Source organism: Rhineura floridana, chromosome 4 (genome assembly GCF_030035675.1).
Source record: "Rhineura floridana isolate rRhiFlo1 chromosome 4, rRhiFlo1.hap2, whole genome shotgun sequence".
In the NCBI taxonomy this organism is placed as follows: Eukaryota; Metazoa; Chordata; class Lepidosauria; order Squamata; family Rhineuridae; genus Rhineura; species Rhineura floridana.
In genome coordinates this window covers 108081028-108098108 of record NC_084483.1, presented here as the reverse complement: position 1 = coordinate 108098108, position 17081 = coordinate 108081028, and the positions used below count along the sequence as shown (strand labels likewise).

The following is a 17081-nucleotide window of genomic DNA, read 5'->3' as shown; positions in this document are numbered from 1 at the left end:
TGATGACAAAGAACCAAAGAGTATTAAGAAGACTTGGCTTTTGATCATAACTAGGTAAGTGTTAAGAGTATCAGAAGAAATCGATGTTTCGCAAATTCAGTCAGAATAAAAATAAAATCCTAATCCTATTATGTAGACTGGCTGATGAATTTATTAAGACTAAGTTGCAGAAAATAATTATGCTTCTCCTATATGTGCATAAGTAAGGCTGCAATACTATACATGCCTACCTTGGAGTCCCACTGAACTCAATAGGACTTTTTTCTGAGAAGACATACATAGGATTGCATGGTAAAGTATTTGTTTACTTGTATTTTAATGTCTTTTCTTGCTATAATATAGAACAGTTCTAATATAGTCTATCCAATTTTATACACACCTCAGTCAGTGTACATGAATTTTCTACACATATACATGATCAAACAGCCCCTGCAGGCACCCTAGTTTGATGTATTGTTTTTTCAGATATGTACTATCAGTATGAAATTTGGCATGGCAAATCTACAAAAATGTGAGACTAAAGAACATGCTTACTGCATAACTGGCACAGAAGGCAGGGATTTTTTTTTGGTACTTGCATGAATCTGTTAAGTTATGTAACTCTTCTTAAATCAAAGGGTTCCTTTTATCGTGTATACACACACACACACATTCCATAAATTAGTATCTCACTTATCTACATTTTCCCCTTTGGTTTACATACATTCTTACATATTTGTCTCATCTAGTCTACCACTAGAACACATCCTATCCTTTAAGGCTAGCTTCTTCAGAAACTAGTTTATGGTTATTCAAATGACTATGTCCAGAATAACCTCTGCATGGGGGGCAGGTGATGGAAATGAGAGCTTTAAATCATCAGGCGCTACACATCTTCAGCCCTAGAAAATGCTGTGTGAAAATGGCCAGGTTGATTAAAGTGAGTAATCCCTATTAATAAGATCTTCTTCAACTCAGTACTGAAAGGAAACTCTTAATAGAGAGCCATTTTAAAGCAGAAGTGATCATAAAGAGTCTCTTGCCCCCAGATTCATGTGGGGATGCTTGCATGGTATCAGTGGTCACAAAAATAGGTTATCTTAAAAAGGTAGACCTGTCCAATTGTATTTTAGAACTGTGCTTCAATTTAACCCACACATCCTTTATTACTGCTATTTCTCCTTCCTTTCCACAAAGCCTCACTGAAGCTCGATGCACTGTATTCTTAAAATATGTCTCCCACAGGAGAAACAATTCTTACCTTACTTCTGGAAGTCCACAAATTATCCTCCCTCCCCAACAACCGACTGGTTCATTCCATTCATAATACAAAGAGATAAATACCCCTGGTGAAGTTCTAGGCCAGGAATGGGGAGCCTATGCCCAAATTGTCAGGGAAGAAGGGAAGTGCAGCCCTACAGTATCTTCCTTGAGCCCCTTGGAGGAAGAGCAGGATACAAATGCAAAAAGAGTAATACAGTATCAAAGTAGGCACAGATTGTGACACATTGCACAACAAATGCAAAACATGGCGAACTTGTATTTGCCCCACTTTAAACAATCACAGACACAATCTGTTGCAATTTATTACTTTAATACAGATAAATCACAACCAAAAAACTTAACACCACACAAAAATGGCATCATAACCAATTGTTTTAAATTTCATCAACATTCATTTATGTACATATTCTTTCTTCTGCAAAAGTGCATTCCATTTTTTTCTTTTGAGAAAAAAAAGGCTTTTTTCTGACAAATGTAGCGGGGCTGGCTTTGTGACCTCACAACACTGTCCTTGAATACCTCGTACAATAAAATCAGAGAAATGAACACAAACTTTCTACATGTCTTCCTATCAAGAGAACACACTGACAGAATCATATGTTGCCTCAAACCTTGCTCTCAGAAATCCACTCATTTCATGGGTTACGTTATCAACAGGCAAAAGCCATATTCTGACAGTCTTAGGTACTCTTATATTCTGAAATGGGGTTAGAATGGCCTGTGTTTAATTGTGGCCACAGAATCATTACAGATGAAGTCAAGCTCTATGCTTTAGGGTTATGGTGGTGTTAAATTTCTTAGGACTGCATATAAATTTTGCTGCACTTTTTTCTCAGAAAGGACTGCATTCAGGAGCATTACCATTTTAAGTGTACCTTTACAGCAGGGATAGGAAACCTGTTGTCCTCCAGTTGTTATCAAACTCAAATTCCCATAAGTCTGAGCCAACTTGACTAATGATCAGAGATGAAGTTGGCGTTCAACAATATCTCAAAGGCCACAGCTTCCCCACCCATTTTACAGCAACAGTAAGAATAACAATTAGTTTATATCTGTGAGTGCCACACACTCTTTTCATTTTGTTAGAGGTGTATGATACAGTTTTCTGTCACCCTATTGGCTATCTTTTTCAATGCAAGTGCCTTAGTAAATAAAGCAACATCTCATTGGGGAAAACCTATATGGAGATTATGCTAAAATTTAGGAGTTTGTTTTCTCACTATACACGAAAATGAATAATGGATGAAAAAGAAAGACTTCCCAGATGCAGGATATCCCAGAAGTTCCCAGCCACCGCTTCACGGATCCCTCATTATGCACCCTGTCTTACCCCCCCTTCCCCTGGCAGCTTGGCCTCACAGCATGGGCATTATAGCAGAGGATTCAAAAAAGCTCTCAAATTCTGGTGAGAGGATGGCTTGTCAGGTACAGTGCAGTGTGTATCTTTATTGCATGCTGCTGCCTCCTGTGTGAAGTTGCCCAGGGCAAAAAGTAGCAGGCAAGGGGCCACTGCTTACTCAACAGTAGGGTTGCCAGGTTCCTGGCCTGAGACTGATCCTGTATCTTTAGGAGAAGAGAAAGTCAGCCAAGTGCAGGTGTTCTTGCAACACTGTAATGAGAAAAACCACAAGGTAGAATTCTCCCTTCCCCCTGCACAACTTTTACAGATACAGAAGACCTTTTGGTTGCCAGGCTCGGCCTCCAAGAGGTCTTCTGTATCTTTAAAAGTTGTGCAGGGAGAAGGAAGAATTCCACCTTGTGGTTTTTCTCATTACATTGTTGCAAGAACACCTGCACTTGGCTGACTTTCTCTTCTCCTAAAGATACAGGATCAGTCTCAGGCCAGGAACCTGGCAACCCTACTCAACAGGCATTCCTCTCATCAGGAAACAGGAGCAGAAGTTGCACAAGAGGCAGGTGAGAACCCATGCTATGTCTGGCAATCTCACTGTGGCACAGGGAGAAATCCAAGTGCAGTCTGCAGTCCACCAGTTGGCCATACCTGCCTGGAAGTATTACTTTAAGCAACATTACAAGAAACCTAGATCCATATTAACTCAAGGACAATTGCCTCTGGAAATCATTTTTAAATATACTGTATTTCATGGCTAAGCTGTTTTCAAAACAAAACAAAGTATCTTGATACAAAAATACAGTAGACAATTGTGCATACTGTTAAAATCAAAATAATGTAAAACTGGTTTAAGAAACTGCTTGTACATTTTCTTTTACTCTAAAATAATGGAATAATTTTATGTGCAACACGTTACTCACATTTGTTGTTCATAAAGTCCACTGATACTTTTTGCTGGCAAAACTGAATATCCCTTTTAGCACACCTGTCCTGGGTTAGTCCCTAACCTTTCATCTTTTTAACAATGTATCTTTATGACTGAAATTCTGCAAATATTCCTTATAGATGGCTACACACACATTTATGCAGACATATCTCAGCATACACTGAAATGTAAGTACTCCACCTCTTAGGCTCTAATATGTACACTACAGGTTCAGTGTGCACACTCCATTTGAGCAGGGACTGTTACATTTTCTGCAGTAGTGAGGGGTGGTTGACAGATGCAATGGAATCGTGCATGAGAAATAATCCTTGACATCACAGAAAACAAGGAGCTAAACAGTAAAACCTTATCCACCTGTGGATTTCAGGACAGACACATAAACTATGCTTCCTTATTAAAAGGCAAATTAAATCTGGCAATTTATGTGCTGCTTTACCACTTTCAGTTCTGCAGACATTAATACTTTTTCTTTTACCTGAATCTCCTTCTTTGTGGTCATTTGTGGGTTTCAGTCCAAGTAAAGTCTTACTACTTTGATTAATGCCACCATTACCTTAAATTAGGGATCGGGCAACTTGAAAGTACAATATGGACCCCTGTGGAGTGCCACTTGGCATGGCAGGTGCATGGAGGGCCTGGTTGTTTTGGCAACAGGACCGCCTGACAGTCCCTGCTGAGGAATGGGGAGGAGTGGTCTGGCATACCCTCAGTCCCCTCCTCACAGTGGCTATCCTGTGAAACTGCTTACTGAGCACAGCCCTGACAGTACAAACTACAAAACAATAGGGCCGTTGCAGTGGTGTGGGTTAAGCATGTACATAAAGCATGTGCATAAATGTGACCTCAGGGCCTCTGTGCTCAACACACAGACTTTTTCAAAGCAATTTAAATCAAAGGTGCAAACTTGGAAGGAACTTCAGGCCTCAAACAGTGAAACATATGACTATAGAACTGCCAGCATTCTTCTCTTCAGATACAGAATGGTCAGTCAGTGCCACATGATTTGAAATCCATGCAAAATGTCAAATTGTATGCAGTATGCAAACTGGAAGATAAAATGTAAAAATGCTTGTATCCAGTTCACCTGAAAACAACTAACTATTTAATTGCAGTTGACCTGCTTAAATTGTAGTTAAGCTGACCTCTTGAACAATTAAGAAAAAAATAATTATTTTTGGAAGTTAGATTTCTAAATAGCATTATTTTGATTCAAAGATATAGCATTACATAAACTGCACAAGCTGTTAAAGCTGTTGCAGAGACTGGACACTTTAAAATTAAGCAGAAATCCTAGTTTATTAGACAACATACTATGTGTTATTATATTTATATATTTTTGCATTCTTTTGAAAATGCGTGACTCAATTTAAATTTATACTTGCTGAAAGCACAATGAAGGACTTACCTCTTTGCAAACTGTATTTTACCAAGCTATTATCCACTACAGAGTTTGGGCTGACTCAATCTGCTTAAATTGCATGTGCATTGGATTGTGCCAATGACTTAGGCCCAACCTAGACCTTATATCAAGGAACTGTGATCTCCTCCTGTCATTTTCTTGTCCTAAAAATAGCTCAGGGGATAGATTTGATCAGAGCTGCAATGTACATGGGAGATGTCCAACCCTCCACCGATCCAAATCGCCCCTTCCCCACAGCTGGTTTTAGCTAGTAGAATAAAGCATATATGCAACCATATTGCGCCTATATGTTTCAGCTGCTACAGCTAATGGAAAGAAGGGGGATTTGGTTTTGGGGAAACAGATTTCCCTACCCTAGACTGCAGTCTCAATCCAAATTGTCTCCCGCAGTTCCTTTCAGGACAAGAAAAAAATGGTAAAATCTGATCATGGATCTCTGATGAAACATCTTGTTTAGCCCTTACTGATAATTTATAGAAAATAGTTAAAACATCTCTTCCTAGTAAATTATTTTATGAGTATAGTCCCATAAAACTGCATTCAGTTTTCAAGTATATCATTTCTGCTATCTGTTCTGAAAAATAAAACACTTAAGACTATCATAATTCAAAAGATAACATATTCCCCCTTTTTATAAAAAAACACATCTTGCACAAAATCATGGTAAGGAAGCAATGGTTAAGAATCAAAATACAAAAATCATGTGCATTTTTGTTCATAAATCTCACTTATTTTGATTCTGTATCTAATGGGAATGCAAAAAATCAATCTGTTCATTCATTTCACTTTGAATTCCTCAACACAAGGTTAAATCATAGGATTTACATGTAAAAGTGCATTTTCAAAATAGGTACCAAAAAGTAGGATTTGACTATTTTACCTGCCCCCACAGTTTAGCACCACCTAGATCATGGCCAGGATTTTTTAAAAGATGACATTTAAATCCACACACCAAAGGGCTCTTCAGGCTACCACTACATGGCAAAGTGCTGCTGTTTGGGATATGGCACAAAGGCCTGTTCAAAGAGAAGCCCCTTCTGTGACTTTAAGAAGCTCTTTGGAACCTCTGGCCCGGCATTCTAAGGCATGCTCTTCAATTCCACCATGCCCACACACAATCTTAGGATATGCCTACACGAGTAGCTTGTTTCTTTTAAAGCGAATGGGACTTGAGAACAACTGATGGATACTAGATTGGCTCCAGTTAAGGGTTATGTTCTTTAAAAAAATTAGTACTTCGTTTTAGTTTATCTACCCATTTTCTAACCTACAGGTAAATTTATTCATAAGTAGGCAACTCTCAGCAACATAATCCATTTAGTTTGCACTTCATTTGCTACAGTTGCACAAAAAGTGACAAGGGTCAAACCAAAAGTACAAGACCTGCAACAGATGCAGGTAAGCTCTTTATAACAGGCTTTGCATTAAGCTGAACAATCCTTATGAGAACCACAAGAAAACATTAAAATGTCTGCAGAGAAGCTGAAATAATGCAACTCATTAAGAGCTCACATTTATTTTGGTAGAAGCAACTTCTCTTGACTGCTGGAATTACAATGTCAGCGGAAACAGTATGATCTGTCAGTGAGAGCAGCTCTGATTATCAAATATATACTCCAGGAAGACACTGCAAAAATAAGGGTTTTTTAAAAAAAACCAGTGCATTTTCTGACATAGCATTACATTCATTTGTCAATGTTTTTAAGTTTACCTCATCAGACAGAACCTCAACGTATATCAGCTAGCACTAATTATACTATTAGGACATGAGCTTGCTGCTAGGAATGATGATGGCAAATTCATTAGGGAGCAAAAACATGGAGTTTATTTTATGAGGGAGGCACACACACAGGGACAATCTCACAGAAGTGCTGGTTCCACACCCATCCACTCTGCTCACCTACCTCATCCAGACACAGCAAACGCACAGAGTGGATCTGAGCATAAAATGTGAGGTTTGTGAATTAGGCAATGGAAAAATGATACTAACTTGAGAATCTTCCTCTTCTCAGTAACCTATACATTCTATCAGGCAGTGCAGTATATTGAGTGCATGGAGCAGGAGCAGAAATAGCAACAGAGTGCTCCTTAGCCCAGAAGTCCTATCACCATGTTCCACAGATATTCCATCCATCTGGAAAGACAGCCATATGATTTACGTCCACTATGTTGAGCCATTTATGTAGATTTCCCCCTTCCCTTCAAATCGACACAAAAATCTATTAAGAACCAGATACTGGTTTCCATAACTTCTGCCCATGTCTTAAGGTTACTCTCTGAAAAGAGAGAGAGTGGTGTTCCCCTCCCTGCTCAGGTAAATGCAGAGAGGGAGAGACAGTATGCTGCCCCATCCCCAGCCTTCAGTGAAATCATGGCAAGAAGACCATGGTCTTGATGACACAAATCTACATAGGAACACATGTACACAATCACACAAAGCTGCTGCACTTTTTTCAGATAGAAAAAAAATTACCCCCCTTGAACTTAACAGATCTTATAAAAGATATGTAAAATAAAGGAATAATACTCATAAAATAGCTATTACTATGGCAAAGCTTTTGTCAATAAGCCTCCAGAACTTTAAACGATGAAAATGGCTTCACAAAATGATAGTCCAAGTTTCCACAGTGTGGACACTGCTGAACGTTGCTGTATTCTGAGAAATACTGCATCCCGATACGTACATCTATAACAGGTTTCCCACAATGTTTACAGTTCAGTCGAGCCTGTAAATGGGGCAGGGGAAGGCGGTGGCAGGGAGAGAAAGCAGAGAAGTTGAATATCATCACAATTTCCTTCCATTGCTCATCAGACTACATCATCTAAATATCTGCTGACTATTAGACACAGCATGCAATTGACCAAGGGACTTGAGAGAGATTCTCACTTTATTGTTTGCACTTGGGAAGATATGTGTGCCCCAACAGGTATGAATGGCATATATGTGTGGAGAGGCAGGCATGGGTTTCTTGTTAAGCTTAAAACAGAGATTTGTATCCAATGTTGTCATTCCAGTTGTGCAACAACAATGACTGCCTCTTCCTCTCCTCTCCCCTGCAGCCTCCTGAACATCCTCAAAATCTGCTCCAGAGGGTTGGGGGACCCTCCAGAGCAGATTTTGGGTGCATAAAGAGAGAGGAGAGGAAGGGGAAGTCCCCTTGTGTGAGCAGGACTCCATGCACACAGCTGAAGGAGAAACCTGGAAAGGACTAGATCTATTCCACACACACACACCCAAGAAAGATACATATACTTTCTACATATGCCCTCCTTTCATACTTGACAGAGTGTGCATATATTTTGTTTTCAGGCATGCAAGCTCATATACAGAAAGTAGAATCAGCCCTGAGCAGGGAAGGATTTGAAGTCCTTTTTATGTATTCTATCTTAATCTCTGACCTTCTTGTCACTGAGACAATATGAGCCCTATCAGGCTGGGGTGCCATACACACAGACTCATTTTACATAGATGAATGGAATGGAAAAAGATACATTGTCTTAAGTCATTGGTCAGAAATTTAACATTTATCCTTTTTTTGCCTAGTCATCAATCAGATACAAATGTTAATTATATATTTTCAATATTGATCCCTGGTTTGCCCAGGCCTCATACATTACCAAATATCTACAGAAAAAGTCTCAAAAACAACCACAATATCTCTGAATCTATTCTATACACCTATTATTATTATTATTATTATTATTATTATTATTATTATTATTACGGCGACAACGACCACCTGCCCTTTACCCTAAAGTCCCAGCGCAGGCCACAACCATTTAAAAATACATCATTAAAAACTTTAAAACAAGCTAAAAACAACCTATTCCAATTTGATCTTTCTTTCATAATACTAACCTGACAACAGGGAGACGCTGCTAGAATATCATAAGTATACATAGTTCCCAGTTGATGCCAGCTTCCATCCCACCGGGACTTGCACTTTATGCAGATAATTTTGTGAACTCCTTCTAAACAGTCTACACAAACAGCATAGAGGTGCATGAGCCGTCCTGTGGAGAAGAAAATAGATTTGTTAAGGAAAGGAGATTGTATCTATAACTATATTATATAGTGATCAGCTGAGCTTTTAATACCATTAAAAATATTCTGCATGACATTTTTGGTTAGAAAATCCATTCTGAAAATACATATTATTGTTCCTAGTCCTTTTCACTTTAAATAGCTATATTTTTAGATGATGAATTAGTTTTATTCCCAGCAATTTTATTGTATTTTTGTTTAATGATTTATGTAATTTTTAGTATTTTATTGTGGATTTTAAAATTTTATGAACACTGCCTTAAAATTCATTTTTGGCAAAAGTGCAGTATATAAATGTTAAAAAAACAATTTATTAATGTAAAATTGTCCCTTTTTGCAAGCTTTTCTAGGACATCTGGATATGTTATATAGCAGGTGTACTCAATTTCAGTTCTGTGCTATGGACGTACCCTAATAATTTCAGGAAATTATACCTAGATACGTGTATCTACCTAGATATATCTGCGATACATCAATAAATATATACATATAAAATTACTGAGAAATGCCTGACTTTTTGCACACATAAAGGAACAACTTCATGCTCCAGTTTCACATGTTAAATAAGTGGCACATGAAATTTCACACACTACTCTTCCATAATGTGAACATTTTCATTCATATATCCCAATTTTTATTCTAAAATATTTTAAAAAGCCACTCAAGTTAACAAGAGAAATATAGTATCTTTGTTATGAAAAAAAGTTTCAAGAGGTTGGGAATTTTTTAAGTGTACAAGGGAGGGAAACTGGGTGGGAAGCTCATAACTTGGCAAAATTATAAGTGCCCTGTAAAGGCAGAGAAAAAAAGAAATTATTACCTCTCAAAACAGTGGAGGTCATTTAGTGAAACCGTAAGTTAACAACAAAAGTAAAACTTCCATAATTTGTAGACTTCATCACTGTATGATATTGTAATGGCCATTAGCACATGAATGTAAAAAGTCAAGTTTATGATAAACTTTTAAAAGCCACTAGACTTGGTAGTCAACATTGGAATTTACATATCCAGACAGGTTTACCGCTGATTACCAGAAGCTCTAGACCAAGAATAGGGAATATGCAGGCCTCCAGACTGGCCTCCATCTCCATGATCCCTAAGAACCGGCCACGCTACCTGGGACTAACAGACTCCAACAATATCTGGGAGACCGTAGGTTCCCCAGCCCTACTCTAGACAGACACAGGATGTCTACCTCAAGCATGCCCCGACTGTGAGCTTCCCAAAGCCCTCTGGTTGGTTCTGTTGTAGACAGAGCGCTAGGCTAAATGGCCCATTGATCTGATCTAGCATGGCTATTCTTGCCTAATTTTGCATTATATAAGTTGATATTTATTTATTATTTGTTTTATTACTGAATTGATATCCCACCCTTCCTCTCAAAAGCAGTCCAGGATGGCAAATTCCATGAATGGGCATAATTTGATTGGCCACTTAACTTCCTATCTGACCAAATATTTCAGAAAACAAAGAAACCTTCAATTTTGCATCTCAGTGCTCAAGACAATGCACAAAAATTAAAAACAATTAAGTTAACCATAAAATATTACATTCCACAATAGGTTTAGGCCAGACTTGCAGTTCATCATTGCTTAGGATAGATAATACAGCTTATATGTCACTAGCTTATCAGACTAACTTTTCAAGCGATCAGACTAGCTTTTCACTTGGTACAACACCAGCACAGGCTGCAGGAACGGGGGGGGGGAGAGTTGCTGTGGTCTACAGAACTTCCATCTCTGTCACCAAGAAACCACTCTGTCTTGGAGCTGGCTGTGAGGGCCTGCACCTGGCGTCAGGCCAAAGAGAGAGGAAACTAGGGTTACTGCTGGTGTACCATCCACCCTGCTGCCCGGCAGCTTCTCTGACTGAGCTGGCGGAGGACATCTTGGCTGTGGTGTCCTGGGTGATTTCAATGCCCATGCTGAGGCTGCCTCTAGTGTTCTGGCACGGGACTTCATGGCCTCCATGGAGCTGTCTCAAGTTGTCACCGGCCCAACGCATAGGGCACATCACACATAGGGCACAAAAACTTGGGTTTTGCTCCAGATGGAGGAAGGGGTGGTGGTGGTGGATGTCACCCCACTGCCATGGTCAGATCACTTCCTGGTGAAGTTTAGACTTGTAGCTCTGATCCTTCCCTGCAGGGGTAGTGGACAGATTAAGATGGTCCGCCCCTGGAGACTAATGGAATCCACTGGATTCCTGCATGCCCTGGGGGAGTTCCCAGTAGATAAAGCAGGTGACCCTGTTGAAGTCCTTCTCATGCTGTGGAACAACGAGGCGCATTGGGCTCTTGACACGGCTGCCCCCGAGCACCCTCTCCGGCATTGTGGAGCCCGGTTTGCACCTTGGTACACCAGTGAGGTAAGGGCAATGAAACAGACTGGATGACAGCTAGAGTGCGAGTGGCGAAAGACGTGCTATGAAGCTGATCGGGCATGAGTAAAACATCATAACCGTGCCTACTCTATGGCAGTGAGGACAGCAAAGAGGGTGGTGAAGAAGGCCCACTTCTTTGCCTCCATCGCATCCTCAAGTAGCCATCCAGTGGAGCTTTTCCGTATTGTCAGGGGTCTGCTGACATCAACTCCAGGAAATGGAGTTTTAAACAGTTAGGAGGCCCACTGTTAATTGTTTTCAAGGCTCTTTGAGGGTAAAGTTGCTTGACTTTGTAGCAGTCTTGATGCCCCATCCACATCTACTGTAGTCCTCAATGAGGAGTCCAGTGCAATGTCTGCTACAGCTTCTTCGGAATGGTTTCAGTTGATGCAACCTGATGACGTAGACAAGGTGCCTGTGATGATGTGGCCAGCAACATGTTCTCTCGACCCTTGCCCTTCTTCACTTATTAAAGCTTGCCGAGGTGGTTTGACTGAGTGGATCCAGGGTGTAGTCAATGCATCATTGCGGGGAGTCGTTCCAGCCAATCGGAAAGAGGCGGTGATCCAACCACTCCTGAAAAAGCCCACCCTGGACCCATTGGCCTGCGACAATTACTGACCAGTCACAAATACCCCTTTTTTAGGGAAGGTGATTGAGAGGGTTGTGGCGCAGCAATTGTGAGTACTCTTGGATGAAATAGATTATCTAGACCCATTCCAGTCTGGGTTCAGGCTTGGTTATGGAACTGAATCGGCCTTGGATGACCTTTACCGGGAGAAGGGGGAGTGCAACCCTGTTACTCTTGATCTCTCAGCGGCTTTTGATATCATTGACCATGGTATCCTTCTGGGCCAACTTGGTGAGATGGGTATTGGAGGAACTGTTTTACAATGGTTCCGATCCTATCTCCAGGGTCATTTTCAGAGAATAGCATTGGGTGATTATCTTTCGGCCCCCTGGCAGTTGTGCTGTGGGGTGCCACAGGGTACCTTCTTGTCCCCCATGCTGTTTAACATCTATATGAAGCCTTGGGGAACAGTCATGAGGAGATTTGGGGCAAGGTAGCAGTACGCTGATGATACAGCGCTCTATTTGTCTGTAACATCTGAATCGGAAGAGGCCGTGCATGCCCTGTACCGCTGCCTGGACTCTGTGGTAGGCTGGATGAGGGCCAATAAACTGAGTCTGAATCCTAGCAAGATGGAGGCGCTGTGGGTTGGTGGTTCCCGAGTTCAGATAATTGGTATGTTGCCTGCTTTGAATGGGGTCGTACTCCCTTTGAAAGAGCAGGTCCGTAGTCTGGGGATGCTTCTAGATTCATCTTTGTCGCTACATGCTCAGGTGACCTCAGTGGCTAGGAATGCCTTTTACCAGCTTCGGCTGGTAAGACAGCTGTGGCCATTTCTGGACCGGGATAGCCTGACCACTGTTGTCCACACACTGGTAACCTCCAGGCTGGATTACTCTAATGAGCTCTATGTGGGGCTGCCCTTGAGGTTGGTCTGGAACCTGCAGCTGGTGCAAAATGTGGTGGCGAGACTGCTCACTGGGGCAGGGTATCGCCAACATGTTACCCCGCTGCTGAAAGAATTGCACTGGCTGCCCATTTGCTACTGAGCCAAGTTCAAGGTTCTAGTTTTGGTGTACAAAGTCCTATACAACTTGGGACCAGGATACCTGAAAGACCATCTTACCCCTTATATACCCAGTGGATCACTGCGCTCTGCAGGTGAGGGCCTCCTGCAGATACCATCTTATCAGGAGGTCCGTTCTGCACAAGATAGGAAATGGACCTTTAATGTGGCGGTATCTACCCTTTGGAACTCCTACCCTTAAATATTGGATAGGCGCCATCTCTGTTATCTTTTCGGCACCTGTTGAAGACCTTCCTCTTTCAACAACCCTTTTAAGTTGAGACCTTGTCCCAGTCTGCTTCTGTGTTGGAGTTGCTTTTTAATATGTTTTTAAACATTTTTTAAAAAAACAATATTTTTTAACCTTTTTTTAAAGATGTCTTCAAAGCTTTTTAAAAAAATGTTTTTAAAGTTGTTTTGTTTTAATGTATTTTAAAGTCTGTTTTTATGATGTTTTAAAGTGTTTTTAGTGCTTTTGTTTGCCGCCCTGGGCTCCTGCTGGAAGGAAGGGCGGAATATAAACAAACAAACAAACAAAATAAGCCATCCCGAAAAGTATATGCGGGCAGACAACTGCATTTTTGTGGCGAGAGAGGATATTTCTAGAATGTAGTAAAAGTCTTCTGCAATGTTCTGTGAACCCTAAACTAAACCAAAAAGGTGCATCCTAGCCCAAATGCTACTGTGCACTAAATGCTACCCTAGCAGACCTATGCAAATTTCAGCTTGAGCTAATCAAGCATTCTGTTCTCCTATTCTATACACATACACAAACACACACGGACAATGTTAAATAGTTATTGGGCTGTATTCAACAAAGTTGTCCTGTATGCGCAAGGATTTCCACTTGCACAACAGAACTTCACCTGCCCCCTCCCCTGCCCTCCCCCATATCTGCTCTGGAGGGTTGGGTGAAACCCCAGAACATGCTTGGTGGGTGCAAGGGGGGGAGGAGAAGTTCCATTGTGCAAACAGAACTCCTTGCACAAGCAGGAAGACTTTGCTGGATACAACCCATTGAATATATTCAAAGCTTTAAAAGCTACATATAAGCCTTGTAGAGAGTGGAATGAACTCATCAAAGAGTAGCTCAAATTTATGTTGTTAATAAGAAACAGTCTCAAAATATTACCCAGAATGTACTGATGAAATAAAGAACAGGAGATGTTTCCAAATATTTCCTTGAACTGGGCCCTAAGGATTTTTGTTCTCAACTTGCCTGTTGAAGGGGTGGGGAATGGTCCGCAAGGCCATTTTGGGAAAGCCACATCTGCCCACTTCAAAGGAGCAAGGCACCCTCCCAACCCCCTATTAGCCCTGCTCTTTAGACACCACCTCGGTCGGCTCCCTTCCACTTCCAACATCAGGGGTGGAAAGTTGTGTGGGGAGGGTTGAAAAAGGCTTGGCGAGCCAGTATGCCCTTCTCCTTTCCAGCTCTGACACCTTCTGCAATACAGAAAAGCATGCCAACCCTTAGTGAAGTGGAGTATTCAGGAAACACAGGTGCCACTATCCAAGCAGTAGGCCATTTCTGCTTTAACTCAGTTCCAGGAAATAAAAGAAGAGCCCAGAGAACAAGAAATTGATCAATTTGTACATGTGCTGGGCACATAAATAGAGACAAGATTCAAACATGAAGGTGGTGCAGTGTCTATACGATTCTACCCAAATCAGAATATCCATGATATTCAAACACAATCTCCCTTCATCAGTGTTTGTTTGAAAGCTCCACATGGAAAAAAAAACTGCTACAAGAAAGATTACACATCTGGGAACAGACTAGTCCAAAAGCAGTCACCTATGGGTGCAGCTCTCCCCATGTGGAGAGATTCCTGTGTGCAATGGCATAGCTGGCCCATAACAGGATTGTACCACATGTCTTTCTGGAAGTTTGAATCAGTTTAAAGACTTTGGCCAGGAATGGCTCATGTGGTAGAGTGTTGCTGTGCCACTGCCCTCCTGATGAGAGTGTTGCTGTCACTTACCAGGAGAGTGTTTGTGTGGGCAGGGTGGTGCTGAGGTCCTACAATGGATCAGCTGTGCAGTCTCACCCTGACCACCACCCTGCCCTGACCCCGCAAGTGACAGTGATACTAGTGTCAGGAGGGTGACAATGCCCCACCGTGCCAGCTGTTCCTGACTCCAGCCCAATTCCGACATAATATTGCAAACCTCCAAACCACGACTGGGAACATGTTGCAGGTTTGTGCATTCTCTCCTTGTGAGCAAATTTCCAGTATGCCACGACATACTAGACATGTCTCTAAACCAGGTGGACTCTGTAGCATAACTGACTTTGAAATGGTTGCAACATTCCAGTAACAACACTGATTATTACTGCTAAGAGCAATGTAGTAACCTGTACGAAGAACTATCAACCACTGTGAAACGTTTCCCATTATTAAGGGATCCTGTTACTAATAACCCATGCTTTTGAGTTAATTCACAAGATCCTTGGCTCTTTTACTATTCATGTACATTTTGCTTCTGTTGCAGAAAAAGTCAGGAGATTGCATCACTCAGCACTACAATCTTAATTCTTTTTTCTTTTCATCTTTAAGCAAGTGGCCTTTGGAAACCTTTCTGATGCTTGTAGCTATGATTAGTGCTGTCTTTATTTTTTGTTCTTAGTGATTTTTATAGTGTATTGTAGTATGTTTTCATCTCTAGTTTGATTAATTTTCTTTTTATTGTTAGCAATCTTGAGCAATACTGTTGTAAAAGTGGGATATAAATAGTCTTTATAAATAAGTAAATAATAGTATGCCATGACATATGAATAGCGGGAACTATAGTTAACTCACCTTTAAACTATGAACTGAAGTGGTTTTCAAACCATGGTTTGAATGTTGCCCAACATAGACACAATAAATCACAGCCACAATGAACTAAGCCAGTCTCAATTCAGACACTTCTCCAGACCACTGTTTGGAAGATCACAAACATGCACAAGGCTTGCATATTTCCCACTCTATCTCTCTTCTCCTTGTCCCAATTTGCTTTAACCACAACTTGCTGTGACATCTAAACTGGAAAAACTATGGTTATTACAAAGCACAGAAAGGAAGCTGGAATCTGTGCATGAGAAGAGGGAGAATCAGAGCTCACAGCATGTTCCTAATCTCTAAACATAGTTTGGAGGTCAAGTTCATAACATCTGAACTGGGTCATAGTCACCAACTTCCAAATTGAAGCTGGCAGGTCTCTGTAACCACCCAGCTGGAATACCCTCTCATCTATCACATACCCTTCACAACATCTTTGGGTCCTTCTCCAATCCTGGTCCTACCCTACTTTTCACTTCACTTTCTGGCGATATGCTTAGGAATTTTTGGTCTTTCCAAGTAAATATATTAAGGGAAGAGCTGCCTATTATAGACCAATGTACAGTAGAAGGTCCCGCTTTACAGCGATTCGCTAATGCGGCGGCTTTCAATTAGGGAAAGTCCCCGCATTAAGGCGCTTGTTCCGTTTTTATGGCGGTTTTTTCCCATCGCGCGCCATTTTGACGTCATTTTCGCATGAGGCATCCCATTATCGTCAATGGGTTTCGCTTTACGGCGATTTCCGCTTTACGGCGGGGGTCCAGAACGGAACCCACCGTATGAGCGGGGCCCTACTGTACGTAGCAAAACCTCAACGTATGATTCTTCTGGGTAAATGTGCTTCAGAAGACCATTTAAAGCACAGAAGAAGCAGGGACATTTTTCCTCAGGAACTCTTCAACCCATGTCACTTTTCTGCCCACCCTTGGCAGAGTTCCAGACTTGTGTTTATAAGAGTAAACAAAGGTCTGAAATTGGGGTGGGGTGGGGTGGGGTGGGGAGCAAGCAGCTGGCAGAGAAAGAGAAAAGCAATCCATATTCACTGCACATGCCAACCCTACTCAGGTGTTAAGTAGCAGGGACTAATGGGAATAGAGGACAGAGTTAACACCCTCATCCCCACAGTGTCCTCTCTCGATTCAGTGTTATATTCCCCAATTTCTACACCTGAATAGGGCTACTGCTTCTCTAATACAATTCCACCCTTCT

At 41.2% G+C, this 17081-nt stretch overlaps 1 protein-coding gene across 2 annotated transcripts in view; it reads right to left on the bottom strand.

Annotated features, from left to right (window-relative positions):
* Window positions 1-3055: 3055 nt before the first annotated feature.
* The window catches only part of HECA (hdc homolog, cell cycle regulator), a 30928-nt gene continuing 16902 nt past the window's right edge, over window positions 3056-17081 (bottom strand). The window contains exons 3-4 of one of the 2 annotated variants that reach the window (XM_061624008.1): window positions 8843-8997; window positions 3056-7709 (exon numbers count right to left, since the gene is read on the bottom strand). In XM_061624008.1, coding sequence (XP_061479992.1) covers window positions 7545-7709; window positions 8843-8997 — 320 coding nt within the window. In that variant the 3' untranslated portion in view covers window positions 3056-7544. Of the gene's footprint in view, window positions 7710-8842; window positions 8998-15851; window positions 15972-17081 lie in introns of those variants that run through there. The other variant, XR_009762274.1, reaches the window with a different exon arrangement.